Genomic DNA, 16,110 nt, shown 5'->3' with positions numbered 1-16,110 from the left:
TTTAAACAAAGGTTTAAACCTTTGTTTAGAGGCTGAAAGATTGAGAGAAGTCAATATGGCTAAGAGGAACAGAGATAAGAAATAGAGGTAAGAAATTGGAGACAGTTTAAAAATTAAGCCCTAGTTGGCAGTGTGCAGGGCTTTGGAAAAGTAGAAGATAAAGCTGAAGAAGAGGCATTGGCTTTAGCAGTTAGAAGACCACAGATAAGTTATACAGCAGTTGCGGTGGAGGAAACCATGTTGCTCGTGTTTAAGAATTGCATAGTGGGGGTGAAAGTGGAAGCACTGAGGGTGGTGACCAGAGTCACAGTTGGCAGGCATCATTGCACCTTCTGTGAGCCTGGCCTTGGTCTGGACACTTCAGATGCATTCACGTCTTTAACATTCACAGCAATCCAGTGAGAAGGGTACTGGTTATCTCTTGTAACAGATCAGGAAACCATAGATAGAGAGGCTGCATAACTTGCTCAAAGTCCTCCAGTCCAGTGGCTAAGCCAGGGTTTAAAGTCTGATTCTAGAAGTTGTGTTCCACATAGTATTCTGCCACCCAGTAATTGGTAGTGAAGTGAAGGCCAGCTTTAGGCGGTTAAGGAAGTTTGAAGGTCCCCCCTCCCCAACTTTTTCTTTTTTTGTTTTTTTGTTTTTTTTTAAATTTTCTTCAAGTTTTTTAAATGTTTATTTATTTTTGAGAAAGAGGGACAGAGTGTGAAGTGGGGAGGGGCAGAGAGAGAGGAAGACACAGAATCTGAAGCAGCTCCAGTCTCCAAGCTGTCAGCACAGAGCCCGACATTGGTCTTGAACTCATGGACCTGGGAGATCATGACCTGAGCCAAAGTCGGATGCTTAACTCACTGAGCCACCCAGGCACCCCTCTTACTTTCTTTTTAAATGAAGAGAGATCCCAGTCTGTTTGTAAAAAAAGGAAGGACATAGAAAGGAACAAATCTTGGGATCAGAAGGTTTAAGAACCAGGACGCCTGAGTGGCTTAGTTGGTAAGCGTCCAACTCTTGACTACGGCTCAGGTCACGATCTCTTGGTTTGTGAGTTCTAGCCACACCTCGGGCTCTGTGCTGACAGCTCATGGAGGTTTTCTCTCTCTACCTCTCTCTCTCTGCCCCTATCCTGCTGGTGCTCTCTTTCTCTCTCAAATAAATAAACTTAAAAAAAAAAAAGTCATAAGAACAAAAGCAAAATAAAATAATTTACCTTAGGAGGCTGTACCTGGATCCAGTATTAGGCCTCAGAGCTGCCTAGAATAAAAATAATCAGCTCTTGTGATATTCTAGGCACTATTTTCAGTGTTTAGCACGTATTAACTCATTTAATCCTCTCAACAACCCTGTTGCCCCATTTTTTTTTTTTTTCTAGATAAGGAGACAGCCCACAGAGGTCATGGAATGTTTCCCATCTCACATCTGGTAGCTGAGCTCCAGATGGGCTGGTCCTTGCTCAGCTCAGAAAGGTCTTGACTGTTCCCCTTGGACCCAGCAGTGCCTTTTGGGTCAAGAATAGCCAGCACGTGAGCTCCAGATGTGGACAGCTTACCTTCAAATCCTAGTTCCCTTCAGACCTTCAGTTTTGTTATAGTTATAATACTTACCCCAAAGGCTATTATGAAGATGAAATTGGGTAATTTATGGGGAGTGAAAGCTCCCTGAGAGCAGGCGACTTGTTTTATTCACTACCTTACTCCAGAGCCTGAAAGAGGCATGGATGACATAGATGTTGAGTCAGTAGTAGGCAGTAGTCATTTGAAGGAGTGAACGTGGAGATGTAGCGATAGCCAGCATGTACTCTAAACGGTAGTTCTCCTCTCCATAGGGGAGCTCAGGTATTGGGGATGGGATCAAAAATGCTCACCCTCAGAAACCAAGTGTTTTGTCTGTGACCTTTGATCATTCGGTGGAAAGCATTTTCTAATAATCTCTGTATTTTTCACCCAGACTGTTCAAAGGTTTCCCTGCTATCCATATTGTTTGTGTACCCCAGTACATTAAAACCTTGGATTGTGAGTAACTTGTTCTGCGAGTGTTCCACAAGATGAGCAGACGTTTCTTTTTTTTATTTTAATTTTAATTAATTAATTTTTATTTTTTAATTTACATCCAAACTAGCATATAGTGCAATAATGATTTCGGGAGTAGATTCCAGTGATTCATTCCCTATGTATAACACCCAGGAGCAAACATTTCTAATAAATTTAACTTTATAAACAAGCAGTGTCTTGTAATATGAGTAGTACATGACACCGAATGTCACATGATCACAACTGAGCCAGTAGTTCTTCTCTCACTGAGGGATTGTGGGTGATGGTCTCCCATGCTCAGATGCTCGGTCTCAGGCCATGGTGTTTGGCAGAAATCTGTGATTTTTCAGAATGTTGGAGGGTGCCCACAACTGGCACTAGTGTGTTTTTTGTCACTTCAAAGCACCTATGGACAGTCCTTTGCTTTTCCATACAAGAGTAAGCATAGGAATGCTTTGCCTCATTCTAGGTCAGGCTGCCTGCAGATACAGACTCTTTTCTCTGCTGCCTTATTGCCAGTTAACAGCATATGACAAGAGTCTATTGATACTGTACTGTAGTCAATATCTGTGCGAGTGTATACAATGGCCCTCATGCAGAAAAAGGTTGAAAAGTGGTAAGAAGGAGATGATTATGGTGGAAGTTAAGAAGGAAATCATCGAGAATTATGAATGAAGTGTGTGAGTGGCCGAAATTGCAAGATTTTATAGGAAGTCTGCGTCTGCATCTCATCTGCAGAGGAGAAGGAGATAAAGGTAGGGGGATCCCTCACTTCAAATGAGATTAGGGAGATGTTTAAAATGCGGGAAACTGTGCAAAATTTTGTAGAAAAGCACCACTGGAATAAGGCTGTAGCAGTGCGAGCGATGAACCTGTTTAACGACAATGCAATGTCACATTTCTGCGAAATCCTCAAAAGGAGGCAAAAGCAAGTGTCCTTGGATAGGTTCCTTGTTAAAATTGCACGAAAAGAAAAAGATTCCATTGAGCCAATAGATAGCAGTGATTCCTTTAGTGAGAGTGAAAGTCGTCTTACACAATAACCCTCTTCACTTGTCTCCCTCGCACCAGCCACAAAGGTTTTCAAAGGTAAGTGCAGGTTAATTTATTTTTCTTTATATTTTGTATTTTCTTCTTTATTATTTTGTATTCTATTACAGTATTGTAATCATTTTTATATGAATAGTTTTAGGTTGTAGAACAAATCATCTAACTTTACATTATTTCTTAGGGGAAATACGCTTTGATATACAAGTGCTGTGGATTACAAGCATGTTTTCGGAATGAATTATGCTCACAAACCAGGGTTTTACTGTACAATTATTTCCCAGAACAACACAGCAGTCTTGTTCTGTTCTTAGCCTTCAAAGCAGAGTGTAAATGAAAGCCATGAATGAAAACCTAACTTCTTGAAGGACTCAGGACTTCAATGGGGAGGAGTAACTAGAAAGCCATAACCATGAACCACCATATCTATCATAGGAGAGAAGTGGGCCTCAGCAGCAATTAGGAATGAATCTTAGAAGACTGATAGAAGTTAGATGGGAAAGAGATTTTAAGGTCAAAAAGAAGCAGCTAAAGAAACTGTGGGATGGCCTTAGGAGTTACGAGTGTTATAGTTTTAGACTTGTTTAGACATGTTCCTTCCTCCCCAACCACCATGAACCCGTGGAGACTTTTGCACTTTAAGAAAATGAAACAAACCTCTGTTAAGGTTGCAAGAGATGAGCTTGAAAGGGGGAAACTCTGTTGGGAGGCTTTTGCTGTGGAAACATCTGGCCCTACACTGGTTTGTTTTGTGGGACTGAAAGAGGAATGTTGTTGAACTAAGTGTCAACGCTGTGTTTCAGTTTAAATGTGTGACGACGACGACTTCTTCTTCTTCTTCTTCTTCTTCTTCTTCTTCTTCTTCTTCTTTTTCTTCTTCTTTTTTCTGATACTTGTTTTTGGATACACCTTCTTAATATTTCATTTTATGGTTACCAGAAAGGTTAGATGAGGTCATTGCTTTTCAAACTAGGGTCTTTATGAAAGCTTATTTTGAGGATCTGAAAGTTCTATAAGAAATTTAAAAATTATGTGTTTTCCTGTCATTGATGATCTTGAAATTTTGAACATCTTCTGGATGATATGAATGTTTATTGTATCACTGATAAGATCTGATACATCAGTGCCAGTATGTACACTTGTGTTTGTAATATCATTCGTGTCAAGGGAAGACACAGGGTCTTCTCCAAGAACCTTTTGCTATAAATTGAAGAAAGAAGTGGGAGAATGGAACAATTACAGGCATTTGGTAAAGATATAACAGCTCTGGATACTGAAGAACTGAGCCTTTCAGTGGTTAGCACAATACTTATATTGTAGATACTTGTGTTACATGGATCCTCTCTTGGGGTCAGTAATTAGCTGTAGGAATAGTGGTAGCCACATAATGTGTTTTCCTGTTCCAAATGTCAAAAATAATCATATATGCTCTTTTACTGTAGGTTTTTTTTTTAAATTTTTTGTTTCAACGTTTATTTATTTTTGGGACAGAGAGAGACAGAGCATGAACGGGGGTGGGGCAGAGAGAGAGGGAGACACAGAATCGGAAACAGGCTCCAGGCTCTGAGCCATCAGCCCAGAGCCTGACACGGGGCTCGAACTCACAGACCGCGAGATCGTGACTTGGCTGAAGTCGGACGCTTAACCGACTGCGCCACCCAGGCGCCCCTTACTGTAGGTTTTAATCTCATAATTGTCAAGAGAATAAACTACAGAACCATAAGGTGACACCTTATTAAAATGGACATTTGATACTTGAGAATTGGTTAAATAAAATTAAACGAGATAGGCCTGATGTCTGGCACATACGAAGTACTCTAAACTGTAGTTGTTACTAGGGACAGCAAACCTCTGTGGCCTCTGGTTTCTGTTTGCTGTGGAGTTTTTCAAGGGATTTCTTCTCTAGGGAACTCAGGATTTTACCCTGGCACTGCTGCCTGTGGAGAAGAAAGGGAGCAACTAGCTTAAGACTGTTGGGGGTTAGCCAGGAACCAGCAGTCATCAAAGATCAGTGTAGATGCATATGTGGCCAGAGATCAATACTAGAAGAGAGCCATTTCAAGGAAGATACTGGAACATAATCAGGAAACAAGTGTGTGGGGCTTGACCTTCAAGAAAGGAATTAAGAAGCAAGTTCTGTTTAGGGGAAATGTAGCAATACCCTCATGTTCAAGAGTCCTGGGCAGAAGTAGGAGCTTGGTGGAGCCTGACTTTTCCTTGAGGAATTTGGGGAGAAGTTAGAGGAGAGGAGTCTTTCAGATAGTATGTTCTAGATAACATTTAGAACTTTCTCAGGGACAGGGCAATAGGAAGGCCTAGAAACCCTACTGATTTAGGGACAGAGATTTGCTGGCCTCTCAGTGGTTTGAGGAGATAGTTGGCAACCCAGGAGGGCTGGGATGGGGTGGGGATAGGGATCAGGGCTGACAGGTTCTTTATTTTAGAGTGATGCTTTGGTTCTTGGGCTGTGCATTAGAATCATCTGGGGGTGTTTTTTTTAAATGCCAGTGCCTTCAGACTAAGTAAATCACAGAATCTGCAGGTGAGACTTGGACATTGGTTGATTTAAATGTCTCCCCACCTGATTCTAATCTGCAGCCAGATTTGAGCACAGACTGTAGAACATCAGAATCACTAGGAAGGCTTTGTTAAAATTCTGACCCAATCCATAGTTTCTGATTTATTGGGTTGGGAGTGGAGTCTGAGAATTTTCGTTTCCTTTCTTTCTTTTTTTTTTAAGTTTATTTATTTTGAGAGAGCGAGCAGGGGAGGGTCAGAGCAAGAGGGAGAGAGAGGATCCCAAGCAGGCTCCACGCTGTCAGCAGTAGAGCCCAACTTGGGGCTCAGACTCAAGAACCATGAGATCATGACCTGAGCTGAAACCAAGAGCCAGATGTTTAACCAACTGAGCCACTCAGGCGGACTGAGAATTTGCATTTCTAACAAGTTCCCAGCTGATGTTGATGATGCTGGCCCAGGACCCATACTTTGAGAACTCCTATTCTAGAAACACAGGCTGTTTCAGGTGTCTGTTGAGGCTTTAATGCTCACATGGAAGCTGTCATTTAACTGGATAGATGTTCTTGTTTATCAAGTCCTTTTTGCTGTGACTATGACTGTGATATGATTGAACTGAAGGCTGCTTCTGTTGTTATTATACCACTTGCTAACCCTAACCATGGGAAATACACAAGTTGCCGAACCTCTTTAAGCCCCAGCTTACCTTATCTACGAAATGGAATGGTCCTTCCAATTTCATAAGAACTGTTGAAGTGTATTAGGACTCCAGTTTGGAAAAGAACTGACACATTATTTAACAGGAATTTTTGTGGATGTCACCAAGTCCATAATAGTTACTAAGGAAGGCATGAGGGAAAGAGAATACAAAAAACTCAATAGCATGAAATTTTTGTAAAATGATATTTTATTATTTTTGTATCTTGAAAGCTGGTTGTCTCAGCAAATAAGGCAGCATTCCTTGGACTCCTCTAACTAGACTACAAGAAAAGTTCTGGGGCCAGGCAGCCTTGGAATTCGACCTCTGGCTTCACAGCTTAACAGCTGAGTGATATTGCCCTCTCTAATTCCTTTTCTTCATTTGCAAAACAGGGTTGATGTCTGCTTTAACAAAGTTGTTGGATTGATCAGAAATATCTTGGAAAATGCAGAGTATGTGCCTGGTACATAGTAAGTGCTCAGTACATTGCGGCTCTTAATTTTGCTGCATTTGTTGCTTTTTTTTCTTTTTTTAAGGGTTTGTGTTCTTTCTGATAATTGTGGATAGAGACTGTTACTTCTGTAAGCACTCCTAGCTCTCAGGGATCTCATAGGAGAAATAAGACAAGTGCATTAATAATTTAGAAAGAAATAAGCTGGCCTTTATTAAGTGGCCTGTGGCTGTGTAGCCATGCTTACGACGGTCTCAGCTTATAGAGCCAGTCTGGGGTAAGAGTCACGCAGCTCTCAGGTCTGACATGGAATGCATGGGGGCAAGGGACAGACTGCTTGATCCTGAGTCCATCTCAGTGCTGGACAGTTTAGACACATAGCAGTAGGAAAGGAATACCAATCCCATTTGGAGTAGATTAATACAGTAAAAGAACATTGGACTCATCCTGTGGAAAGCATCTAATACGTGCCAGGCAATGAGCTAGTTGTGTTTTGTTTGTTTGTTTATTTATTTACTAAGTAAGCATTGAGTGCTAACTATGGGCCATGTGCTTAGGTTTGCAAAGACAAATAGGACATGAAGTTGTCCTCAAGATGTTGCTGACCTGATGTCCCTAGAATATGTCTGCAAGAAATGACTGCAGGAAACTTGAACATCAGGTTGGGTTGCTGTCTGTGGGTAGATAGAATGAAAATACTGCTGTAACCTGAAATCACTTGAAGCGATGCTATAAAGTTCATCCGTTCTATCCGTAATAAATTGTGACCTGCACCAAAGAGCTTCTTCATAAAATGGAAAATACTTCACAGAGAATTTAGTTTTCTCTTTTTTGCCTGTATTGTCTCCATTCAAACCTAACCATATCCACTTTGGTTTTAAATAGGAATGTCCTGGGGAGCCTGGGTAGTTCAGTCAGTTGAGCATCCGACTTCGGCTCAAGTCATATCTTGCAGTTCATGGGTTTGAGCCCCACGTGAAGCTCTGTGATGACAGCTTAGAGCCTGGAGCCTGCTTCAGATTCTGTGTCTCCCTCTCTCTCTGCCCCTACCCCTTTTGTGCTCGCTCATCCTCCCTCCCTCCTTCTCTCTCTCGCTCTCGCTCTCGCTCTCGCTCTCGCTCTCGCTCTCTCAAAAGTAAATAAACATTAAAAAAAAAATAAATAGGGATGTCCTTTCTACCTGTGTCTACACCGTAAGATTTCCTTCATATTTTCCTGAAGTTTTATGAATTAATCAAGAAAAGAAAAGCTGAAGTAGAAAATGTTTACAAAAACAAAAACAAAAACAAAACTGTCAGGAATAACTATTTAGAGTATACAATTGTTGCCTTCTCACTAGACCAGAAATACTGGTATAGGCACTTTGGAGAGTCCAAAATCCTAGAAAATGTTCCAGTCATTTGAGTAAGAGAGAAAAAATTGAGCCTTTTTCAGACCAATAAGGCACTGTGGAGCTAAGGGAAATTTTGCAGAGCAAAAATGTGATCAGTAACACACTGGGAAAGATCTGTCTTCTTCCTCTCTGTTAGGTTTGTCCCCTCCTTGCACCTCCTGCATCTTCTGGTTGAGAGGGAAAATAAACAAATGTTTTTAACACGCTCACTTTGACGTGATCATTTGACATGTGCACTTTGCTCTCCCGGAACATTGCCTGGAGAGTCTTGATTTAATAGCTGTTTTTGGCCAGTGTCTACACACACATGTTATCTCTAGTGTGCTCATTCAGGATGAGGCAAGGCAGGGACCCACATGCTCAGTGTCTTCTTGCGGGGGTGGGGTTGTGGGAGAACAGAAGAGGGAGTGGCTGGAGGAGTTAATCAGAGGACTTAGGATAAGAGGAGGGTCAGCATATAGGTTGAAAATGCTTTTCTGGCCATGGTTTTTCCTGGTTGAATTTTAGTGTTTTTATAATGCCTGTGGCTTTGGTTTACTTGAATATTTGAGGGCACTTTCCTCTCCAGGTTTGGTTCTGCTTGCAGTTTAAACAAAGTAATTATAATTGATCCTTGAACAACATGGGTCTAAACTATGTAGATCCACTTATACATGGATTTTTTACAATATTGTAAATGTATTTCCTCTTCAAGATTTTCTTAACATTTTCTTTAGCTTGCTTTACTGTAAGAATATGGTATATAATACATAAAACATGCAAAAATTTTTTTTTAATTTTTTTTTTTTTAACATTTATTTATTTTTGAGACAGAGAGAGAGCATGAACAGGGGAGGGTCAGAGAAAGAGGGAGACACAGAATCTGAAACAGGCTCCAGGCTCTGAGCTGTCAGCACAGAGCCCGATGCGGGGCTTGAACCCACAGACTGTGAGATCATGACCTGAGCCGAAGTCAGACGCTTAACTGACTGAGCCACCCAGGCGCCCCGCAAAAATATTTTTTAATTGATTGTTATTAGTAAGGCCTCTGGTCAACAGTAGGCTTAATAGTTAATTTTTGGGGAGCCATAAGTTGTATGTGGATTTGCAATGGTGTAGGGGGTCAGCACACCTAACCCCAAGTCGTCCAGGGGTTAAGTGTATAAGGAAAGCATTGTGGCTTATCTGCTCTATAACAAAAAATTCCCCATGACTGTCAAATCAAACATGAGTATAATAACTTTCAAAATGGGTTTCTAGAGAAAAGGTGTGAAATCACCTCTTATTTGTTCCTTCCCTGTCCCCTTCCCCCACACCTCTTCATGGTTAATCCTTTATTCTTGGCCCATTCTGGATGTCCTCTTATCCAGCCTTCTGAGTTCAGATGCCTGAAAGGATTCTTCACTGTGGCAGTTTTTATTTTATTTGACTTCCCATATATGGAGCCTTATATATTTAGTTCCCCCCCCCCCCCCCGCCATGTATTCTCCGTGTGATTATAAAGTCCCTGAGCAGAAGGACACTGCCCTCGTTTTCTTTATCTCTCTTTCCTTCAGCTTTGGTACTATCTTGTGCCAGATGTACATGAATTTTCTTCTCCAACTCCTTGAGGAGCAAAAAAACTTGAGTGATGCCTGCTGGAGAAAAAGGAGGGGAAGTGGACTGGGACCTAGTCATGTAGAAATCTGAGGAATCCTTTCTGTCCTAGTCAAAGGATGATCTAGGTCAGAGGTTAAGAGGGACAAAGTGAAGATCACTTGTGTCATTCCAGAGGGACTCTCAGAGGAGCTGGAAGAAAAATGGGAGGTCCCTAAGCCAGCACCTCTGCTTGCCTCCACCTTGCACGTGAGGTGTCCCATCGCTGGTCGTCACACCTCCCTTCAGCTGTTGCTTCGCAGGGTTGTCTGTCTCCAACTAGTTTAATTTCATCACCAGCTGCATCTGGAATTTGAGATTTGTTTTCTTAGTTTCTGTGTCATGATTCTCCACCAAATCCCCCCACTCCTCCAGCTTTGGTGATTTAGGCACAGGACCCAGCATATAGTTATACTCATGGCTACCATTTATTACAGCAAAAGGATACAAAACAGAAACAGCAGAGGGAAAAGATGTGTGGGTCAAAGTCTGGCGGAAAACAGGGGCAAGCTTCCAGAGTCCTCTCCCAGTGGAGTCGCACAGGACACACACAGTTCCTCCAGGAGTAAGTTGTGACGGCACATATGGAATGTTGACCAGGGATGCTCATTGGAGACCCAGGGCCCTTGGTCTTTACTGGGGCTGTTCACATAGGCACCCTCTGCCTGGCACATACCAAAGTTCCTGACCCCCAGAAAGAAAGCAGGTGTGCAGCAAAAACCACAATGCATAAGCAGTTTAGGCACAGAGAACCATTCCTCTCCGGGAAGGATGGGAACCCTCCAAATCTAAGTTTCCAGGTGCCAGCCAAGGGCATTTCTAAAGATAACAGTCCCAGGCCTGCTGTGTTGCCTTTTCTGCACTGTGTCTAAATTTGCTCTTGCTTTTTTTGCTCTGAATTTATTAGATGTTCAAATTTGTGTCACGTGATTTGAGGTGTTGGCAAGATGAGCCTGAGTCTGCTGTTATTTAGAGAGAAACCCTCCTCTGGATTGATGGAGGTTTTGCTTTCCAGACATTGTTTTGCTTTGGCCATGCTGCCTGCCTGCAGCTTGTGTTTCTGCCAATAGGGCAAGTTCACCGCTTGCCTCTGTCCTTTTATCAAGGTAATTCTCGTTACCACCACTACCCAGCTATGGTTGTTAGACCTTCCTGTCCTGGCAGCATTTTCTTTTCTTGGTTCCCAGGCATGCTCTGGGGCAGGGCAGTACTGATGCTGCCTGCCTACAGGTCCCACAGGCTCAGACTTGCAGCCCCTTTATGAAGCTTTCCCAGGAAGAGAACGTAGGTGCTATTGTAATTAACTTCCATTTAAAACCTGTCTTATAATTTTTATAAGTGTTCTTAGGAAATCTTGGCTCAGGGATTTGAACCTCTTTGCCTTTGAGTTTTGCTTTTCTGTTACTTTTCCTCTCCGGTTTTCAGCTTTGAATTTTTAGTTGCCTAGTTTAAAAAAATCTCACATCATGATGGTAGTTTAGAACTGTTTCTTCCTGTCATCTCTGGGCAGGTTCATTTCAGCTAACCTGTCGCTCTCCTACTCACTGTTGGCCTACAGAAGTTCTAAAGCAGTGGCCCTGCAGGGGTCTTCTCAGACCCTGAAGGGCATGTCAGTTGTGCTGGTGTCCTATATCATTTATATTTGTGTTATAGGCCATGGTCCTCTTACTTATGGCTTGAACTGAGTACAATGCCTACCTGTAATGTGACCCAATGACCTATTTTTAGCCACACTACCTATTCCACAGTCCTTGCCAAAGCTGTTGGCAAATTATGATGGAATTGGGATTGACTTGTCACTGAATATAGCTGAACGAAGCTGGCTCCAGGTGAACTTTGAGCAGCTTCACTAAATGTGCCCCTCGGGACTTAGCCAAGGTGGGATGGGGCAGGGAGGGGAATTGCCCTCCTAAGTTGGCTGACCACCAAAGACCTACTTTCATGGGAACCATGTCACTAAATAGCCCTTGGAAACTTTTTGCTACAGTTATTCAAGTCTTCTGTTACTGAGCTAAGGACGCAGAAGAGATGAGCTAAGTGGTCAAGCTACACAGGATATGCTCCAATTTTAAGGAAAAAAGATGGTGGATGGGGAGTAAACGCTCTGTGAGTGGGCTCTTGAGCACATGGAATACGGCTAGTGCAACCGAGGAACTGAATTTTGAACTTTAGTCCATTTCAGTTAAATACCACATGTGGCTAGTGGCTCCCTGTTGGACAGTACTGTTCAGGGAAGTGATTAGAGTGTGGCCTTCAGAGCCTTGATTCAGATCCCAGCTCTGCTGCCTACCTGTTGTGTGACAGTGCACATACTTCTTATAAGGTGGTTTTGAGAATTTGTCCATCCACATAAAGGCTTTAGAGCAGTGCCTGGCAAGAGGTATGTGTTTAGTTGATACTGGCTTATTATTACGTTTACTTGGTATTTTGAATGGAATGGTGGCAGAGTTCGTATGGAATATGAAACTCTACTATTTTTATTCTTTTATGTTTTCTTTCTTTTTTTGCTCTAGGTTGCTGCAGCAACTGGCCACACGGTAATGTTGGTGGACCAGACAGAGGACATACTAGCAAAATCTAGAAAGGGGATTGAGGAAAGCCTTAGGAAAGTGGCCAAGAAGAAGTTTGCAGAAAACCCCAAGGTAATTTTTGTTTTATATGATTTCAAGACCATTCCTCTGACCATATCACATTTGGTGGCCTTTGCTTCTTTTTTGATTTGTTGTGTAAAGCTCATTTTCCCATAACTTTAGACCAGTATAAGTAACATCATCACTGTACATACTAACTGTAAGAACTGATTACAAAACAGGAGAAGTAGATAACCATATTGTTGGGTTTTGAGGTGGGGGAGAAGGTTTCTGCAGGTAGTGAACTCATTCTGTCCATTGAGAATTTGGGCTTAAGGAACACCTGTTTTGTTATACTGATGGAAGAGAGTGAAACAGGAAGGTAATTTTTGTACTTGTAAGTTTAAAAGAAAATGATATAATAAACATCGTATTCAGATAGAAAATTTTGATTGCTTAAACAATGTCTTATGCCCTTTTATAATGTCATTACCAGAGAGGAAAATACAGAATGTTCTCACTTCCCAGCAGCAGAGGGGGTGCAAGAACCTGAGGAACCCTAGAAGGCTGGAAACTGGTTCACTGACTCGTTTTCTTTGGACCTTCACATTTAATTAGAAATACTGTGGAAGTCACCAAGTGAATTTTTATTTACGCTTGTCACCTTGTTAAAGTTGCTTAAGATTGGTTCCCTTGGGGCTTGGATGGAATTTCACTTTCATACACAGGCAGAGAAGAGTGCAGGTAGGGATTTTGTTCTGTTTGTCACCTCAGGTGTCCATAGTGTATGTCTAGTTGCCTTTTCAAAAAGATTGTTTATTTATTTATTAAAAAAAATTTTTTTTAAATGTTTATTCATTACTGAGAGATAGAGACAGAGCCTGAGTAGGGGAGGGGCAGAGATAAGGGGAGACACAGAATCCGAAGCAGGCTCCAGGCTCTGAGCTGTCAGCACAGAGCCCGACGAGGGGCTCGAACTCACAAACTGTGAGATCATGACCTGAGCCGAAGTCAGACGCTTAACCAACTGAGCCACCCAGGCACCCCTCAAAAATTTTTTTTAAAGTTTATTTATTTTGAGAGAGAGAGAGTGAGCATGAGCAGGGAAGGGGCAGAGAGAGAGGGAGAGAGAAAAATCCCGATCAGGGTCCATGCTGCCAGCACAGAGCCCAACATCAGACTCATGAACTGTGAGATCATGACCTGAGGAGAAATCAAGAGTCAGATGTTCAACTAAGTGAGCCACTCCAGCACCCCACCTTTTGAAATTCTTTATTATAAAAGAATATATATGCCATTTTAGCTATTTTTTTATTATATTTTATTATTTTATTATTTTATTATATTTTTTATTATATTTTATCATTATAAAAAAAAGTGCCATTTTAGCTATTTTTAAGGGTAGAATTTGGTGACTTTAATTACATTCACACTATTGTGCAGCCATCACAACTCTTTACAAAACTTTCATCTTTCCAAAGAGAAACTCTATACCCATTAAGCAATAACTCCTCATTCCCTCCTTCTCCCATCTCCCAGTAACCACTAATTTGCTTTCTGTCTCTCTGAATTTGCCTGTTCTAGGGACCTCCGGTAAGTGGAATCATATGCTTTTTGTCCTTTTTTGACTTGATTTATTTCATCTGTCTTCAAGATTCATCCAGGTTGTAGCATGTGTCTGACCTCCACTCTTTATCGTGCTTGAATAATACTCCACTGTATGTCTATATACCACATATTGTTTATCCATTCCTGTCAGTGACCCTTGGGTTGTTTTCACCTTTGGACCATTGTGATGAATAATGCTGCAGTGAACATTGATATACTATCTGTTCAGGTCCTTCTTTAATTCATTCACATATGTACCAGAAGTAGAATATCTGGGTCATATGACAGTCCTGTGTTTGGCTTTTTAAGGAACCACCAAACTGTTTTCCATGGTGGCTAAACCATTTTACATTCCTACAAGCAGTGTATGAAGGTTCCAGTTTCTCCACATCCTGGCCAACACTTGCTTTTTATTTTTTTCATAATAGCCATCATGGGAGGTGTGAAGTGGTATCTCACTGTGGTTTTGGTTTGCATTTTCTTTTTCTTTTTTAAGTTTATGTATTTGAGAGAAAGAGAGAGAGAGAGAGCATGAGCAGTGGAGGAACAGAGGGAGAGAAAGAGAGAATCCCAAGTAAGCTCCATACTGTCAGTACAGAGCCCAACGCAGGGCTTGAATTCATGAACCACAAGACTATGACCCGAGCCAAGATCAGAGTCAGATGCTTAACTGACTCAGATACCCAGATGCCCCGCTTTACATTTTCTTAATATGTAGTCACCTTTTAAAAATCAGAGGGGCAGGAGTGGAGACAATTTTTACTTTCTCCCTGAAGAAATCCAAGCAATAAGTATCACAGGCAGATTAACAACTGGCATCTGTCCCCCAAATTCTTTTTTTTTTTTTTTAAGTTTATTTATCTATTTTGAGAGAGAGAGAGAGTGAGCAGGGGAGGGGCAGAGAGAGAGGGAGAGAGAGAATCCAAAGCAGACTCTGCGCTGTCAGTGTGGAGCCCAGTGAGGGGCTGGAACTCACTAACCGTGAGATCATGACTGGAGCTGAAACCGAGTCAGATGCTTAACTGACTGAGCCACCCAGGCACCCCTGTCCCCCATATTCTTAATGATAGGGGGACCTGGGATAGGGCATATTGTGATGAGGGTGATGAGGGTCCAGATGGGGCCAGGGGTGGGGGGGTGTTGCTAAGAGCCCTGGAAGTTGGAGTCAAGGACAGAGTGAGTCTGAACCCAAGTCATCTGCATTTTTCATTTGTTTATTCTGTACACATTTGCTGCTTGTCTCCTTTGAGCAGAGGCTCTGGGCCCTGCTTGAAGGATTAAAAAAAAAAAAAAAAAGTGGGTGGTGTGCTCCAGATGCACAGCTCCAGATGAGTGACTCCTTGGGAGTCTGGTGTCTTGCTGTTTCTCATCTGTGCCTGGGATGTGCTTGGAGGAGGGACGAGTCAGCTTCAGCTTGCCTCATTGACACACTGCATGCACTTTGTTCTGCACAGACCAGCACATCAGCCACTTGCTACAGGCGGCTGTGGAGAGCTCAACATGGGGCTGGTCCAAGTCGAGTCACATGCTGCATGTGAAGACAGACACCAGATTTCAAAGACTTAATAGGAAGGACGAATGTAAAATGTCACACTGCTTTTTTTTTTTTTTTTTTTAAGTTTATGTATTTTGAGAGAGAGCAGGGGAGGGGCAAAGAGAGAGGCAGACAGAGAGAATCCCAAGCAAGCTCTGCACCAGCAGCGTAGAGCCTGATGGTTTGATGCGGGGCTTGATGCGGGGCTCAAACTCATGAACCGTGAGATCATGACCTGAGCCGAAATCAAGAGTCAGACACTTAACCAGCTGAGCCACCCAGGCGCCCCAAACATCTCATTGCTTTTTATATTGATTACATGTTCAAATGATAGTATCTTAGATGGATTGGGTTAGATAAAACTAATTTTACCTGTTCAGTTTTTAAAATGCAGCCAATAGAAAATTTAAAATCACTTTTTATCTCACATTATATTTCTGTGGAAAAGCTCTGATAGTTGTTTTGTTCCATGATGGTTTTGGATGGCTTTGCTGATTATGACCACGTTGCTGAATATGTTCCCAGGGTGACAATGCCCCATGGACAAATTACATCCTGAAATAAAATGGCACTTGTTAGAGGTGCTGTCTTCTTCCTTTTTTTTTTTTTTTTCCACAAAGGATTTCTCTGTATTATTTCTCAGGTATGC

The 16,110-nt window shown here is 42.0% G+C and overlaps 1 protein-coding gene across 1 annotated transcript in view; it reads left to right on the top strand.

The window, feature by feature from the left end:
* HADH (hydroxyacyl-CoA dehydrogenase) overlaps positions 1-16,110 on the top strand; it is a 50,273-nt gene that overhangs the window by 13,130 nt on the left and 21,033 nt on the right. Inside the window, exon 2 of the mRNA XM_047856863.1 lies at positions 12,263-12,391. Within this exon, the coding sequence (XP_047712819.1) occupies positions 12,263-12,391 (129 nt within the window). The remainder of the gene's footprint in view (positions 1-12,262; positions 12,392-16,110) is intronic.

Source organism: Prionailurus viverrinus, chromosome B1, assembly GCF_022837055.1.
Source record: "Prionailurus viverrinus isolate Anna chromosome B1, UM_Priviv_1.0, whole genome shotgun sequence".
Taxonomy (NCBI): domain Eukaryota; kingdom Metazoa; phylum Chordata; class Mammalia; order Carnivora; family Felidae; genus Prionailurus; species Prionailurus viverrinus.
This window is presented reverse-complemented; position numbering and strand designations above follow the sequence as displayed.